Raw genomic sequence first — 16,654 nt, 5'->3', positions numbered from 1 at the left:
GCCGTGGCCGCAAGGCCGGCGTCTTGGGGAGATTTCCTGGAAGGGCAAGAACATAGCGGGCACGCTCTCCGCGATCTCAGGACGGTGGGCGAGGCAGGCCTCGGGCCTGAGGGATGGCAGGAGGGAGACAGAGGGGCCTGGACGGCAGGAGGAGGCCTGGGGTGGAGGCAGGGCTAGGAGGAGAGCACCCCCAGGCCCAAGCGAGAGTGGGGGGTGTAGTGGGAGGGGGAGCGCCTCACCCAGAATCTGCGAGGTGGAGCTCTGCAAGGCCTGCTCCCCGATCTTCTGGATGGCGTTGAAGTATACCTCAGCCGCCTCGGAGAGAGCTGCGTGGGGATGGGGGATGGGTCCGGATCCAGGCCCCCCCCCCCCCCGCCCCCCGATCTCCATCCTCTGGAGACCTCTCCTGACAGGGCACGTGGAGGGGACACTGTGGGGTCTGCCACAGGCGTCCGTGACAGGGAGGGGTGTCCTGGGTGGTGCGTGAGGACAGGTGGCGTCGGCCAGGGGAGAAAGCGGGTGTGGAGTGGGGGGTGGGCTTCCCCCCCACCTCCCGCGGAGGCAGGGCCCAGGGTGGATGCACCGAGCACAGGGATCGGTGCTGAGCCGGACATCCGGGGGTTTGTCATGGGCAGGGGCGTAGGCACCTGCGTGTACCCGTGTGGAAGATGAGTTCTGATGCGCAGGGTAGGGGTGGGCTGAGGTTGCTGGGTGGGGGGGGGGGGGGGGGAGCAGGCTTTGACTCTGAGGTCCGAAAGGGCAGGGAGGGCTTGGGTGTAGCAGCGGGCTCCATGGATAGCATCAAGGCGACCTATAGCATCACTGTGTGTGTGGCTGGGGCTGTGTCGGCCACCAGGGCCTGGCTCTGCGTCTCTGGGAGCATCCTGAGGGCACTTAAGAAGTGAGCAGAGGAGGGTGTGGGGGTGTGTGGGTGAGGGTGGTGGACAGGAGTGTGTAGGGCTGAGCCTGAGCTGAGTGTGTGCTGTGGGGTGCAGAGAATATGGGTGGGGACACCAGTGCACGGAGGGACCGGGTGGGTGCGGGCAGTGACGGCCGAGGGGCTGGGTGCCCTGGGCTGGGCACTTACCGTGGAAGGCCCGGAGGTAGTTGTTCCCGAGGTACACCAGGTTCTCCAGGGCAGGGTTAAACTGCTCCATGATACTCTGGAGCCGGAGGGCAAGGGGTGATGGGGGATAGATTGGAAGAGGAAGAAACGTTGATGGGCAGGGAGGCAAGTCACTGGGCCTCAGAAGCAGGGCACCCCCGGACCCAGAGAGAAGCCCGACCCTAGGGGAACCCATCTAGAAATGCGGAGTCACCCAGGATCCTGACTCTGCTGCAGGGGCCTTGGAGGCCATCTCTTGGGCTCACACGCCTGCCCTGGCAGGAACTTGTTCCCAGGACAACGCGCCTGGAAGGTTCTCCTCCTCCCACTGGGTTGAAGGCTGTGGTCCATTGTGGGCCCCCAGCTGGGTGTGGCTCAACCCTGCCCTGGGTCCAGGCCCCGCTGGGCTGAACACACAGGCGGCCGACAGTCACCTCAGAGGCAAGGGCAGATCTTGCCCTTCCCAAAGAAGAGCCCCTCGGGAGCAAGGCTGTGGCTGGGTCATAGGCCACCTCAGGCCATGGCCGGCAGGAGAGTACCCTCCATGGTGGAAAGGACGCTGGGCATGGACTTAAGACTTGGGTCTTGGTTCAAATCCCAGCAGCCTCTTTGGGATCTCTGGTGACCTTGAACAAGCTGTTTAACCCTGCTGGCCTCGGTTTTCTCATCTATCATTTGGGGTGATTATTTTCTATCCTACAGGCAGGGTGCCATGAGGCTTATCTGTGAAAGGGTCTTGTACACAGTAGGTGCTCAATAAAAGTCTATGCAGACTACAGTAACCTCTCTGGAGTGAAGCAGAAAATTTGAGTGAGGGGTTCAGAAAGGAGAGACAGACAGAGACGGGAAGATAGAGACAGACAGAGAGGGACTCTCCAGTCGTGGGCCAGGTGGCTCTCCGGCCCCCCTATCCCACCTCTGGCCACCCTGGGTCCTCTGTCCTGCCTTGTCCGGCATCTAGGAGTGCTGTCTCAGCAGGCCTGTTGCTCCCTGGGTAACTGTGTGGACAAACCCCCGCCCCGCGAGCCTCAGGTTGGGGCTGGGGTGGGGGCCTTTGGTCTGCATGTGCCCAGACCCTGATGGCCGGTGGGCCGCGTCTGGGGAAGAGGTGAGAAGGCTGGCTGCGCCCAGGGATCCCCATGTCATGCCCACAAGCCAGACTGGTTCACAGACCATGCTGCGCCCACGCACACCCTCCACCCTCCAGCCCTGGGAACGGATGTTCGGGCCCCGGGCCCCCAGCCACACACACACACACGCTCACCTTGTAGATGGCCATGGTGGACCTGTAGAACTGGTCCATCTCGGGGGCCATGGAGTGGGCTTCGACCCAGGTGCTGAGCAGGAGGCTGGGGGTGCTGGCAGGGTCGGGAGCGCCGAGGGTCAGTCCCCTCCAGTGCCCACTGCTCTAAGGGAGTGAAGAATCCTGCAGAGTAGCACGGAGGTGAGGGCCTGCCGGCGGTGGCCGGGGAGGTGGCAGCTTAATTATTCACCAGCCAGGGATGTCAGAATGTGATCTGGGGCGTAACCAGACCCGGGGGGAAGGCATCCTGTGACGCGGGCAGGTTCGTGTGACCTGCCCTTCAATTATTTACCCCTGTGAGCCGTGGGCTGGTGGGCACGCGTGGATGGGCCGTTCTCTTAGGTCACCTCCTCCTCCAGGCCGAGCTTTCCCCAGGCCCCGCAGGGACCCCTGGCTATGGGGGGACCCCCGCCCTCCCGCCTGCCCACACTGGGCCCTGTCCAAGTTAGAGGGGCCGGAGCTGCGGGGGTGCCCTCCCCCAGAACCCTCCCCGACAGACCCAGCCCCTGAGGCCAAACGTACCACTGGGCATCGCCGTTCTCTGGCCTCTTCTCTACCCCAAGCCGCTCACACCCGCACTTCAAGGGCTGAGGATCCCACATCTGCCAAAGCCTGCCCAGACCCTCTCATGCTGGAGAGGCGGTACCACAAGCCCCAGAGCCACACAGACCCGGGCCAGACCTTGTCCCTCCGCACTGGCCGTGTGACCGTGCCCAAGCCCCCTGCCCTTTCTGGGTCTCATCCCCTGCCTGCCCCGGCAACTGGGGCTCGTCCTCACCCCCCACCGTGGGCAAGTGGACTTAGCTGCCGCCTCTGAACTACCCTCACGGCCTGATTTGGGGGCGCCTGGAGCAGAGAAGTAGTATCCCCAGGGGAGCCCGGGAAACAGCATTCATCCAAGGGGGCACAGGAAGAGGACAGTCAAGGCTGAAGGGAGCTGGTGGGTGCGGGGCCCTGGGGGACTCTGAGCACAGTGCACACAACACAGGTGAGCTTGAATCAAACCGTTTATTTCAGTTAAGGGCAGGCTCTGGATCCCCGCCCCACCCATCAACCACCTCGGGTCGGGAGGAATAACCGAAGTCACAGAAGTGACCTTTGAGAGCTGAGGGGAGCTCGCAGGGTGGGGCAGTTCCGAGGGGTGCAGGCGGCTGCATGTGTGTTGAGGGCAGAGTCGGCGGGGCTTGGGTTTCCCCTGCTGATGGGTGGGCAAAGGCCTGTTTCCCCAAGCCCCCCACCCCAGGGAAGAGGACAGAGAGTGGAAGGGGTTTTGGCATCCCCCCTCCGCCAGGGGACCTGGGAGAATGCCTGGTGTCTGAGCTAACAGGGCTGGGGGCCCAAGCGTCAGTTGTCCTTGGCCATCAGGGAGAGGGCCCCAGTGAGGCTCTAGGATTTCTAAGCGTGGAATGACAAAAAGTGCCAGAAGGCGGGGACAGTGTGGGCAGGACTCAGGACCAGCCTCAGGCAGGAAGCCCAGTGCCCTCTGAGGCCTGGTCTGTCTGGTCTGGAGATGCAGAGCCGCCGAGGCCCAGCTCTGCCCAGTGGCGCGCTGGTGAGATGTCACCTGGCCTCTCCATCAAGGGCTGGGTGGGTGGGATGGGGTGGCGGGGGGTGCCCAGTGGCCTCACGGTGACAGCAGCAGCTGAATGAGCTTCTGGAACTGTTCTCGGTGCTCATAAATATAGACCTCAGTCTCCCACAGGGCATTAACCAGCACTGTGTCGCTGACCTCATCCAGCATGATGTCAGTCCCCAGCTGGGGGTTCAATCTGTCCGGGTCAAGGAGGAGGGGGTCACCCCACGAGGCTCGGCTTGGGTTGGGGATGAGAGCTAGGACTGGGGAGGGCTTGGGGCACGGAGTGGCCGCGTGGGGAGAGGGGACATCCACACCAAGGGCTGGGCGGGTTAGTTCACTGGGTCTGGCCAGGCAGGGACACAGGGCTGGGCCTAGGGTCAGGAGCCAAAGCTGAGGCCTCACCTGAAGTACTGGATGCCGACCATCTCACACCAGGCCCGGGCCCGGTCCACAGCCCGCCCATCCGGATCCGTGCACTGGCAAGAAGCAGTCTGTGTGAGCGTCCTACACAAGCTGTACCCACAGCGTCTGCCCAGGGACCCCCAGGTTCTAGTCTGGCTTAGCCGCTCCTCGGCAGAGTCCCCCTGCCTGGGCCGCAGTGACTGTCCCAGCTGTGTCACACAGGGGCGCGGTCTGAGGTTTTCTCAGGTGGTTCAGCAGCCCCTGACCGGGTTCAGGGGGACAGGCTTTTGTCCGTCTGATATCCTGGGCTTCCGCACGGGGCTGTGTTTGAAGGAGGGCTGTGTTTGAAAGCCCCAGGTGTAGGTGGCCACTAAGGGTCCCTGCCAGCACTGAGAATGAATCAGGAACCCCCTCCCCTGGGCCGGCTAAAGAGGTTCAATGGAGCCTCCCTGACGCCCCGGGTCCCAGGGGGCTGAGATCCAGAGGGGAGAGGACATGGGGAGGGGCCCATACTCACACAGTCCACCACCATCTTGCCCAGTTCCTTGGCCCCAAAAACAGTCTTGGCCAGTTCCCAGGGGTTGCTGGGACGGAATACGTCCACACAGGTCACGGGCACCTGTGGGGACCTCCCTGTCCCCAGAGAGACCACGATGGAGAGCTTCTTCACCTTGCCTTCCTGGCCCTGTTGGGGACAGGACAGGGGTAGTTGGAGGGGATCTGCCCACCGGCGGACCCTTCCCCAGGTGGCAGAACCAGAGCCTGTGCTGTCCTCTCTTCTGCTCCCCAACAAGCTCCGCTTCCAACATGCTGGGCAACCTTGACAAGTCTCCCCGCCGTCCAAGGTCCTCATCTGCAGTAGGAGGCGACTCAGACAGAGGATGACCCATGACCCTCCCCATCCAAATCTTTGAGCCCTTCCTCCTCCAAGGAAGCCTGCCCTGCCCGGTCTGGCCGCTAGAGGGCGCCTGCCTCTCGGACCGCCACCCCTGTTGTGTCATCCAGGGTCTGCGCCCTGGGCTTCCTGATGACCACAGTGAGAACCACAGCCGGCAAGGATATGGCACACTAGGGGTCAGGCACCGTCCTAAACATTTTACACAAAAGCACACGGACGCCTCATGACAGTCCCCATGGCGGTACCACCCATCCCCCGTGCAGTGGCTGGAGCGAAGCACAGGCAGAGCCAGCGCCCAGACCCTGAGGCCATCTGGCTCCGAGGCCTGAGCCCACGTCTCAGCACCTCTGCTGGTAACACACGGGCCTATCGCTTCTCGGCCTTTTGGCTAAGATCAAGTGTGGTAACACACGGGCCTAGCCCCGCCTCTGCGCTAAGGGCTAAGGCCCACTTCTGTTCCTCTGGGTCACGGACTCTGCACGGTCTCCTCCCTAGAGGTCTCCTCCACGGGCCCTTTGCAAGCCCCCAGGTCTCCCAGCACAGGCTATCCTCCTCCTGGGCTCCTGCGTGGTCCGCTATCTCAGCACCCCAAACCCCTGGAGGGGCGTATCCTTGTTTATAGATAGCCCTGCTTCCACAGGGCAAGCGCGTGTCCCCAGGCTGGGCAGGGTAGCCAGCACCACAGCAGGCATGGACCACTCTGCCTGCTGCCCACTAGCCGCCCTTCACCATTCGGTGCAGATTCGGCCTCAGAATCCCTCTGATTAGCACAGAGCTCTGGGCAGACACGGCCCATCAAGCAAGTTTGAGCGTGAGATAAAGCTGCTGCCCAGGGCACCCACAAATGAGCACGAAAATAAGTGCCATCTGGTCTCCTAGGAGTCCGTCCTTAGTAAGATTTGCTGAAACAGGGGTGGCTACGGTGGACGGTCACGTCCAGCCCCTCTGACCCACGGCGCTCTCACCTTGCGGATCATGTCCTGGTTGTACTCATGGATCTCCGTCATGGCGTCCAGCGTGGGATTGTTGGCCAGCAGCCCGCCGTCCAGGAAGCGCCCGTTGGGCCGGAAGTAGGTGGGGGCCGCCCCACTGCTCCGGGCAGCTCGCCACACCAGCTGCTCTGGGGGTGAGGGAAGAGGGTGGCCCAGTGGCACGAGGGACCGGTACAAACCCATGCAGTCCCAGGGTGCACGTGCCTGTGCGTGTGCGGGTCTGTAGGGAGAGGTGGAGAGGCTGGGGACTCTTCTGAAGCAGGACCCACAGGCCATGCTCTCTGGCCCCGCCGTCCTGGTGGAAGGCAGGGTGCAGCTGAGGACCTCCAGGGGCCTCCTCCAGCCTGAGACTGGAGAGCGCCCCGGTGCGGCCTGGCCTCAGCCGATAAAGACTCAGGGCAGTGTGAGGGATGGTGGTGGGCTGGGGGTGCCCAGCAGCAAGCCTACGACTCCCACCCACCACCCCGCGGCCTCTCGGGCCGACTGTTTCCCACGGATGCAGCCAACATGGTTTTCACCTGAGGGCTGAGTCGGAGGCTTCAGGTTAATATTCTGGCTGAAACGAGGTTCCCGTACACACTCCGGAGCCTCGTAATTCCGGAAGAGGTGAAGCTCAGCAGGCTGCCGGTCAGACAGCGTCCCTGTCAGCATCACCCTGGAGAGACACGAAGGGCAAGACGGCTGAAGTCCCTGACTTACCCACCCCTGAAAACCCACATTGGCCGTCTGCATCTGAATCACTGAAGGCCTTATCCTTGGACCCATCGGTCCTAGTTCTGGGAGTTCATCCTAAGACATTCTCACGGACACACGCAAAGCTGTCAACAGCGGCATCGGTGGACAGAGTAAACCACTGGAAGCAGCTGAAAGGTCCACCAACGGGATGGGCTGATGCATCGCGGCTCCCCTACTCCGTGGGGTCTGTGTCACTGCAGAACGACTGAGGAAGCACTTGATGCACTGATAGGCCGTGAGCATCAAGGTTGACAGTTAAGTGCGAAAAGTAAGGGTTAGACCAGTGCGCGTCCTATGCCACCATTTATTTGAAAACAAAACCCCCAAAATTGATGTGCCTATTGGCTTGGTCAGAAGGACCCATGAGTGGAACCTAGGAGTGATGAGCTGCCTCTAGGGCAGGGGACAGCTCGGTGGCTACAGCTCACAGACAGCAGTGGGAGGAGACTTCTCACCGTATCACCTTTGATAACCTCTTCAACGTTCCACTGTGTGAGTCTATAATCTATTAAAGACTCTTACTTGTCTCAGACAAGACAAGCATCCTTAAATAGTGCAGGGAGTGCGGACTGGCATAGCCCCCTGGGAAGCTAATGTGTACTAAGATCTTACAAACATCCTGGCTCTTTGATCTGAGAATTCCATTTTGGAAAATCTATCCCAAAGGAATAATCTGAGCTACAGTAAGAGCTTCTTGCAAAAAAGCTACTGGTTGTAGTGTAATTATTACAGTAAAAAATGGCCCGGTCTGAGGCACCTGGCTGGCTCAGCCGGAGGACCGTGCAGCTTTTGATCTCAGGGTCATGAGTTCGAGCCCCATGTTGGGCATAGTGATTACTAAAAAAAAAAAATAAACTTGGGTGCCTGGGTGGCTCAGTCGGTTGAGCGTCCGACTTCGGCTCAGGTCATAATCTCACAGTCAGTGAGTTCGAGCCCCGTATCGGGCTCTGTGCTGATGGCTCGGAGCCTGGAGCCTGCTTCCGATTCTGTGTCTCCCTCTCTCTCTGCCCCTTCCCTGCTCATGCTCTGTCTCTCTCTGTCTCAAAAATAAATGAAAACATTAAGAAAAAAAATTAAAAAAAAATAAACTTAAAAAAAATAAACAGTAGCAAGAGAAGGGGTAAGTAAATGTTTTGCACCCACTCCAAATCGTGCCAGCCGACTAACAAAGAAATACGTTTGTTATGCTGTAAAAACAACCACAACAACACACAGGAAAGGGAACAAAAACTCTGCCTCTGCATAGGAAAAATATACTAGTTTTTCATTTCTGGGAATACTGTGGAAAGCTTATTTGAACAACCTCCCCACTGAACAAAAAGTGAAATGCTGGAAAAATTACTTTTAAAAATCCCCTTAGGGGTTCCTGGGTGGCTCAGTCAGCTGAGCATCTGACTTCGACTCAGGTCATGATCTTGCCGCTCCCAGGTTCAAGCCCTGCATTGGGCTGTCTGTTGTCAGCACGGAGCCCACTTTAGATCCTCTGTCCCTGCCTCTCTGTCCCTCCCCATGCCCTCTCTCTCAAAAATAAACATTAAAAAAAAAGAGTAAAAATAAAACACAGGAGATCTGACAAGACAGAAAGGAAATACCAGGGTAAGCTCTGAGGATAAGCAAAAATCCAGAGAGGTAAGTGAAGCATAGACCTAGGTTTGACCTGAGGCAGATACCAAACTCAGTACATTTGAGTTTCAGTTTTGATGGCTTCATGGGACTTGGGAGACAAAAGTCAAAGCCCAGGGCCCACCAAAATTTCAGGGTCTAATGGGAGACCCCCACATTAGGCTGGGACCCCAAAGGACTACACTCGTGGGTAGGGGTGAGCCAGAAATAAATCTGCTCCTTTCCCACCCCAGAGCCTGTGAAGAAAGTTGCTTTGGCATTGGATAAAAGAGAGAGAGAGAGAGAGAGAGAGAGAGAGAGAGAGAAAATTCCTGAAAATGTATAACCACAAGCTAACCCTCCTGCAGATTTGTGGTCTAAATTCATATCACCTCGGGGAAGTCCCCAAACTTTATGTCAAGAATTTAGTTATAGTGGCATTAGATGGTAGGGTACCTAGTACCTGGAAGAGACAACACAAAACAATCTGGAGGGAGATACTTGCATTCTAGGCCTCATAGAATCTAGTCATATTATATTTCAACACTAAGGAACACCACACAGTAAAAAAGGGAGGGGAGGACACACAATGAAATAAAATATCATAAATGAAAACCAGTATAAACCAACATAAACAGTAAAATATACCTATAAAGACTGCAGATATTTGAGTCCTTGAACACAGATTATAAAACAGCTATGCCTACAATATTTAAAGACATCAAAGGCAAGTGTGATAAAATCACCAAGGAATAGGAAACTATCAGTAATGACCCAGAAGAACTGAAGAAGAACCAAAGAGAACTTCTAGAATTAAAAAATAAAAAAGCAATAGAATTTTAAAAAATCAATGGATAGGTTAAATGGAAAATTAGATAAAGCTACAGAGAGAATTAGTGAATTGGAAAACAGGTAAGAAGAAATTGGGATGTAACACAGAGAGACAGAATGACAGAATATACAGGAGAAATTAATAGAAACAGAAGACAGAAAAGGTCTAGCACATGTTTAATTGTAGTTCCACAAGGAGAGGAGAGAGAAAATTAGGAAGAGGCAAGGGTTGAAGAGATAACAACTCAGGATTCCAGAACTGAAGAAAGGAAACAATCCAAAGATTCAAGCCTAATAAATACCATGCAGGTTAAACTGGAAGTAATTCATATCAGGCAGAAGGAAAGTGGTCACAGATGGAAGTTTGAGATGCAAGAAACACTGTAGAGCAAAGATGTAATACACACACATATGCATACACACACACACACACACACACACACACACAGCCAATGGTGTGCAGAAGCCAGCTCATACTGGCTTATAAGAACCTATTGCTAAATCCCACAAGGTAGTTATTAAATGGTTGGTAACTTGAAATTGGCCATGGTGGGAGTGTTCATGCCATGGGAATTAGCAAACACTATAAATCAGGACGTTCCCCCCCCCCCCCCCCCGAGATCTGGTTCACCAGCACACTACTGGGTAAGTCTAAAGGGTAAATATAAATGAAAACCAACTTCAAAGGCTAATAATAATGTCTTGTGATGCTTAAAAAAAACAAGATGGAATTAAATTATTTTAAAATCCTTGATTATCTGAGGGGAGGGTAATGGTATCAATTAAATTTAGGCTTTCATAAGTAAAGTATTCACTAACAAAAAAAGAAATGAGTTCACAAACTTGAAACTATGGGGGGGAGGAATATAAAGATCAAAATTATTCAGCAATTCTAAAAGAAGGTAAGAAAGAGAAAAGAAATGGAGAACAAAATAGGATGGCACATATCATCCCAAATATATCAGTAATCATATAAATAAAAATGGACCAGCCATATAAACTATTAGATTAACCACATGAACTTTCTGATAGTCAAATCAATCAACTAAATCAGACTTAACTAGTTGACTTAAATCAATATATTACTATGCATTTAAAGCCTATAAATGGACTAAATGCTCTAGATAAGAACAAAGAGTAAAAGAGTACAAGTAAAAGTACAAAAGATATCTCTAAAACAGAAGGATTCAAAGAAATTTGAATTAGAGGGTGAGTACAGATCTACCACACAAATATAACCAAAGAAAGCTGATGTCACTGTATTAGTATCAGGACAAAACAGGCTTTAAAGCAAAAAGCATTCCTAGAGGTAAAGAGAGCTGCTCCATAATAATAAAAGATCCCTGGGGTGCCTGGGTGGCGCAGTCGGTTAAGCGTCCGACCCAGCCAGGTCACGATCTCGCGGTCCATGAGTTCGAGCCCCGCGTCGGGCTCTGGGCTGATGGCTCAGAGCCTGGAGCCTGTTTCCGATTCTGTGTCTCCCTCTCTCTCTGCCCCTCCCCCGTTCATGCTCTGTCTCTCTCTGTCCCAAAAATAAATAAACGTTGGAAAAAAAAAATTTAAAAAAAAAAAAAAAAAAAAAGATCCCAGTCACTAGAAAAATACACAAAAATTTAAATATACATGCACTTAATAGCATTGTGTCAAAATATTAAAAGAAAAATTGACAGCACTAAAGGGCAAAAGGGCAAGTTCCCAGAGTAGGAGATTTCAACATGTCTCTCTCAATAATCAATAAAAGAAGTGGACAAAGAATTCTTAAGGATATGGCAGATTTGGACACTTATTTCATTTTATTATTATTTTTTTTTTATTTTAGAGAGAGAGTGCACATGTGAGTGGGAAAGAGGGGCAGAGGGAGAGAGAAAGAGAATCTTTTTTTTTTAATGTTTATTTATTTTTGAGACAGAGAGAGACAGAGCATGAACAGGTGAGAGTCAGAGAAAGAGGGAGACACAGAATCCGAAGCAGGCTCCAGGCTCTGAGCTGTCAGCACAGAGCCCGATGCGGGGCTCAAACTCACAGACCACAAGATCATGACCTGAGCCGAAGTCGGACGCTCAACCGACTGAGCCACCCAGGCGCCCCAAGAGAGAGAATCTTAAAGAGGCTCCATGCTCAATGTGGAGTCTGACACAGGGAGTGATCCCACAACCCTGGGATCATGACCTGAGCCAAAATCAAGAGTCAGACACTCAATCGACTGAGCTACCCAGACGCCCCTGGAAATTTTCAGCAACATTTCTAGCCAATATGACTTGATCGATTTGTGCAGTATTTGGTGCCCAATGCAGAATCCATATTCTTTCAAATTAGATGTGGGACATTTATAAGAATTGACTGTACAAGTAAGTCCACAAAGCAAGTAATAACAAAAATACAACTGGAGAATTCCCTAAGTTTAGAAATTGAGAAATGTAGTTTTAAGAACAGAAGGTTAAAAATCAAGGAGTTAAAAAATAACACTGAAATAAAACCAAAGAGAGTGCAAGGAATAAAAACAAAAGCAGAAATAAATGAAACCAAAAAGCACACACAAGGGAGAACCAATAAATATCCAAGAATTGGTTTTCTGAAGGACCAGTCCAATGGAAAAGCCTGTGACAGAACTGGTAAAGACGAGAGAAGGTGTACATAATTGGGACTGAAGGGCCCATCACAGCAGATGCTGCAGACATTAAAAAGATAATAAGAGAATATTCTAAACAACTCTAGGCCAATGAATTTGAAGATCTGATGAAATGGACATATTCCTAGAAAAACATAACCAAAACCAACTCAAGAAAACATTTAGAAATTCTACCACTAAAGGAATTAATCCCATCATCAAATATCTTCCCCGAAGCAAACTCCAGGCCTTGGTGACTTCCCTGGCAAAGTCTACCAAATACTCAAGGAAGAATTAAGTCTTTCTTAGACCAACTTTTCCAGAAAATAGAAAATGAGAAACACTCTCTCAAAACCAAAACCCAGCAGCCCCCAAATGGGAAAACACACGTCCCGCTCACTCATGAACATGGGATGCAAAATCTAAACAAAATATTATTAGCCAACGGAGCCCCCCAGAATTCTCTCTGTCCAAGGCACCAGGCATTGAGAGCAGGATCTAGGAAAGGTACCTGTACACCCCTGTGGATAGCAGCGTTATCCACAATGCTCAAAAGATGCAAACAACCCAAAAGGCCATCGACAGATGAATGGATAAACACAGTGTGGTGTATCCAGACAGCGGCGTGTTATTCGGTCTTAAAAAGGAAGGAAACTCTGACACGTGCTACAACACGGATGAAACTCCAGGATGTTATGCTCCGTGGAAGGGGTCAGCTCCAAAAGGACAAATATTGTATGGTCCCCTTACAGGAGATCCCTAGAGTCATCAAAATCATAGAGGCAGAAAGTTGAACGGCGGTTGCCACGGATTGGGGGAGAGGCCAATGGAGAGGTGTTTAACAGGAACAGAGTTTCAGTTTTGCGGGATTAAAAAGTCTGGGAGGCCAGCTGCATACCAGTGTGAGTCTGCTGGACACTTAGTCAACTGTACCTCAGACGGTTCAGATGACACGTTTTATGATATGTATATTTTACCACAATTCAACACTGTAAAATAAATACGCGGAATCCCTAAAAATGGGTAATTTACAGTAGCACAAAACACATGAAGTACCTGAAACAGATACAAACACCCCACGTGCTAGATCTCGACAGAGAAAATTATAAAACCACGTGGAGAAACTTCAAACAAGCGGAATGCTTTCCTATATCCTCTGATTGGAAGGCGCCGCATTTTCAGATGTCATTTCTCCCCCCACCCCAGATAAACGTACTGATTCAATGTGCTTGTAATCAAAATCCCAGTAGGAGTTGATATTCTGTAGAATTTGACGATCGGATGCTACCATTTCCGAAAGCACAAAGCAACCCTTGAACCGCACATTGTGTGCCGCGTGCTTTTTACATAGTAACTTTTTTCCTCCTCCTGGAAACCCCACGAGGCTGGTCTACATTATTTCTATTTTCGAGAAGAAACTTCAGGGCATTTGCTGCCCTTCATCATCATCTTCATCATCTTCTTCTTCTTCTTCTTCTTCTTCTTCTTCTTTAGTTTTATTTATTTATTTTGAGGGAGAGAGAGTGGGGAAAGGGCAGAGAGAGAGAGGGAGAGAAAGAATCCCAAGCAGGCTCCGCGCTGTCAGCAAAGAACCCGACGTGGGGCTCGATCTCACGTACGTGAGATCATGACCTGAGCTGAAATCAAGAGTCAGATGCTTAACCAACTGAGCCACCCAGGAGCTCAAAGCACGCGCTCTTAACTACTTCTCTATGGTGTCTCTAAGAACAGTCATGATACCCTTGGGGACGGACAAGGTGGGAGGCCTTGCTCTCCCAGATACCGGGAAAGTTGAACAACGGGAAAGTCAGGGCATGGGCACAGGGACCCAGCCCACGGAACAGAACACAGAAACAACCCAGCAAGGACCTCCGAGCCACCTCTGTGGAAGCATGCCTGCAGAAATGGAGGGAAAGACGGGCTTCTTCACAGGTGAGGCTGGGGAAACTGGTTGTTCATGTGGGAAACATGAAATTGGGTCTCCCCTGATACAAAACCCAGTTCCAGGTTGATAAAGCCCTAAACGTGAAAGGCAGATCTTGAGAGATCTCTGAGCTGACAAGAAAATCGCTCCCTGCCTCAAGGTCAAGGAAGGGTTCTTTTTTTTTTTTTTTTTTTAATTTTCTTTAACATTTATTTATTTTTGAGACAGAGAGAGAGCATGAACAGGGCAGGGTCAGAGAAAGAGGGAGACACAGAATCCGAAACAGGCTCCAGGCTCTGAGCTGTCAGCACAGAGCCGGACGCGGGGCTCGAACCCACGGACCGCGAGATCGTGACCTGAGCCGAAGTCGGACGCTCAACCGACTGAGCCACCCAGGCGCCCCAAGGAAGGGTTCTTGAACAGACATAAAAAGCACTAGCCATAAAAAGAAAAACATTTATAAATTCTACCACATTACGAACATCCATTCATCAGGGGCACCAGGGTGGCTCAGTTAAGCGTCCAACTCTTGATTTGGGCTCAGGTCATGATCTCGTGGTTTGTGAGTTTGAGTCCTGCATCGGGCTCAGCCCTGGCTGCTCAGATTCTGCTTGAAATTCTCTCTCTCTAGGGGCGCCTGGGTGGCGCAGTCGGTTAAGCGTCCGACTTCAGCCAGGTCACGATCTCGCGGTCCGTGAGTTCGAGCCCCGCGTCAGGCTCTGGGCTGATGGCTCAGAGCCTGGAGCCTGTTTCCGATTCTGTGTCTCCCTCTCTCTCTGCCCCTCCCCCGTTCATGCTCTGTCTCTCTCTGTCCCAAAAATAAATAAATGTTGAAAAAAAAAATTAAAAAAAAAAAAATTCTCTCTCTCTCTCTCTCAGCCCCTCCCCTGCTCATGCTCTCCCTCTCTCTCTCAAAATAAACAAATAAACTTAAAAAAAAATCCATTCATCAACAAAACGCTGTAAAGAGAACGAAAGGTCAAGCCACAGAGTGGGAGAAAAGATTTCAAATCTATATACAAGATTTCACATCTATATCCCCATCAAAGGACTAGTTTTTAGGATATAAATATCACTGGGACACCTAGGTGGCTCAGTCGGTTGAGTGTCCCACTCTTGATTTTGGCTCAGGTCATGATCCCAGGGTCATGGGATCGAGCCCCGCCATCAGGCTCCACTGAGTGTGGAGCCTGCAATTCTTTCTCTTTCCTTTTGCCCGTCTCCCCTGCTCATGTTCTCTCTCTAAAATAAATCATTAAGAAGCTTCTTAACCCCTCAGGGATGTGGGTTTGAGTCCCACATTGGGAGTAGAGATTACTTAAAAATAGGTAGATAGATACATACATACATAGAAGCCTCTTAACCCCCAAATCCCACAACACCATTTTACCAAAAATAGGCAAAACATCTGAACAGGAACTTTACAAAAGAGGAACGCAAACAACCTCTAAACATATACAAACGTGTTCAATCTCCGCAGTAAATCAGGAAAATGAAAATTCAGGCCACATGGAGACACCACCTTTCACCACCCCCCCATTTGTAAAGATAAAAACGTTTGATAACAACCAAACATAAACAAGAATGCAGAGCAACAGAAACTCCCAAACATGGCTTAATGAGAGAGAAAACAGAAACCGCACTTTGAAAAAAAGAGTTGGTCCAAATCTATGAGCTGAAGCCATGCATTTTCTGACAGGTGGAGACATGTACAGTCGTGGGTCAGAAATCAGGTCCGGAGGTGTTCACTGCAGACCTCCTCCCCAGAGGTCCAAAGTGGAAACAACCGAAATGTTGATGGAAGGTACTGGGAGAAGCAAACTGGGCATCGCCATCCAGGGGAGTCCCCCACGGCAATGGAAATGAATGCAACACAGCTTCGCCCAGTAGCGGGGGCCATGCTGACAAAATGCGGCATGGACGGAGGGAAGCGAGAACATAAAATGCGTCCGTCCAAGCCCAGAGACAGGCAAGACCGAAACCACGCTGTTCAGGGCTGCAGTCACAGGCGGTGAAATTGTACAGGAAATCCACATGACCGCAGTTAAGAGGACAGCGCCCCCAGGCGGCAGGGCAGGGGTTGTGATGGGGCTGGGGACGTGCTCAAAGGGCTTTTGGACTTGGCTGGTGGTTACGTGGGTGTTTGCTTTGTAATTATTCACTGAACTGGTTTATGTACTTTTCTAAATGTTCTATTTCACCATAAGAAAAAAGAGCAAAAATGTCTAGGATAAAATATATAAAAATGTTTTAAAAAGTTATCTTTGGGGAGCCTGAGTGGCTTAGTCAGTTAAGCGTCTGACTTCAGCTCAGGTCGTGATCTCACGGTTTGTGAGTTCGAGCCCCGCGTCCGGCTCTGTACTGACAGCTCAGAGCCTGGAGCCTGCTTCGGATTCTGTGTCTCCCTCTCTCTCTGCCCCTCCCCTGCTCATGCTCTGTCTCTCTCTGTCTCAAAAATAAATAAAAACATTAAAAAAATTCTTTTTTAAAAACCAGTTATCTTTAAGGGGCACCTGGGTGGCTCAGTCGGTTAACTGCCTGACTCTTGGTTTTGGCTCAGGTCATGATCTCACAGTTGGTGAGATGGAGCCCCGCATCGGGCTCCGCGCTGACAGCACAGAGCCTGCCTGGGATTCTCTCTCTCCCTCTCTTTCTCTGCCCCTCCTCTGCTCTGTCTC

At 51.8% G+C, this 16,654-nt stretch overlaps 2 protein-coding genes across 9 annotated transcripts in view; both read right to left on the bottom strand.

Annotated features, from left to right (window-relative positions):
• Nucleotides 1–3,295, bottom strand: part of BAIAP2L2 (BAR/IMD domain containing adaptor protein 2 like 2) — a 28,453-nt gene extending 25,158 nt beyond the window's left edge. The window contains exons 1-3 of the mRNA XM_086712299.1: nt 2,370–3,295; nt 1,088–1,163; nt 240–326 (exon numbers count right to left, since the gene is read on the bottom strand). Of these exons, the coding sequence (XP_086568425.1) occupies nt 240–326; nt 1,088–1,163; nt 2,370–2,420 (214 nt within the window). The 5' untranslated portion in view covers nt 2,421–3,295. The remainder of the gene's footprint in view (nt 1–239; nt 327–1,087; nt 1,164–2,369) is intronic.
• A 102-nt stretch (nt 3,296–3,397) lies between these two features.
• Nucleotides 3,398–16,654, bottom strand: part of PLA2G6 (phospholipase A2 group VI) — a 59,973-nt gene continuing 46,716 nt past the window's right edge. For 5 of the 8 annotated variants that reach the window (XM_086712282.1, XM_086712286.1, XM_086712281.1 and 2 more), the window contains 5 exons: nt 6,795–6,931; nt 6,250–6,404; nt 4,904–5,071; nt 4,387–4,460; nt 3,398–4,177 (listed from right to left, as the gene is read on the bottom strand). In XM_086712282.1, coding sequence (XP_086568408.1) covers nt 4,033–4,177; nt 4,387–4,460; nt 4,904–5,071; nt 6,250–6,404; nt 6,795–6,931 — 679 coding nt within the window. In that variant the 3' untranslated portion in view covers nt 3,398–4,032. Of the gene's footprint in view, nt 4,178–4,386; nt 4,461–4,510; nt 4,725–4,903; nt 5,072–6,249; nt 6,497–6,794; nt 6,932–16,654 lie in introns of those variants that run through there. The other 3 variants (XM_086712285.1, XM_086712287.1, XM_086712288.1) reach the window with 3 other exon arrangements.

Source organism: Puma concolor, chromosome B4 (genome assembly GCF_028749965.1).
Source record: "Puma concolor isolate L17-30 chromosome B4, mPumCon1.1.hap2, whole genome shotgun sequence".
NCBI classification, from domain to species: Eukaryota; Metazoa; Chordata; class Mammalia; order Carnivora; family Felidae; genus Puma; species Puma concolor.
The sequence above is the reverse complement of the archived record's forward strand: the minus strand, read 5'-3'. Positions and strand labels throughout refer to the sequence as shown.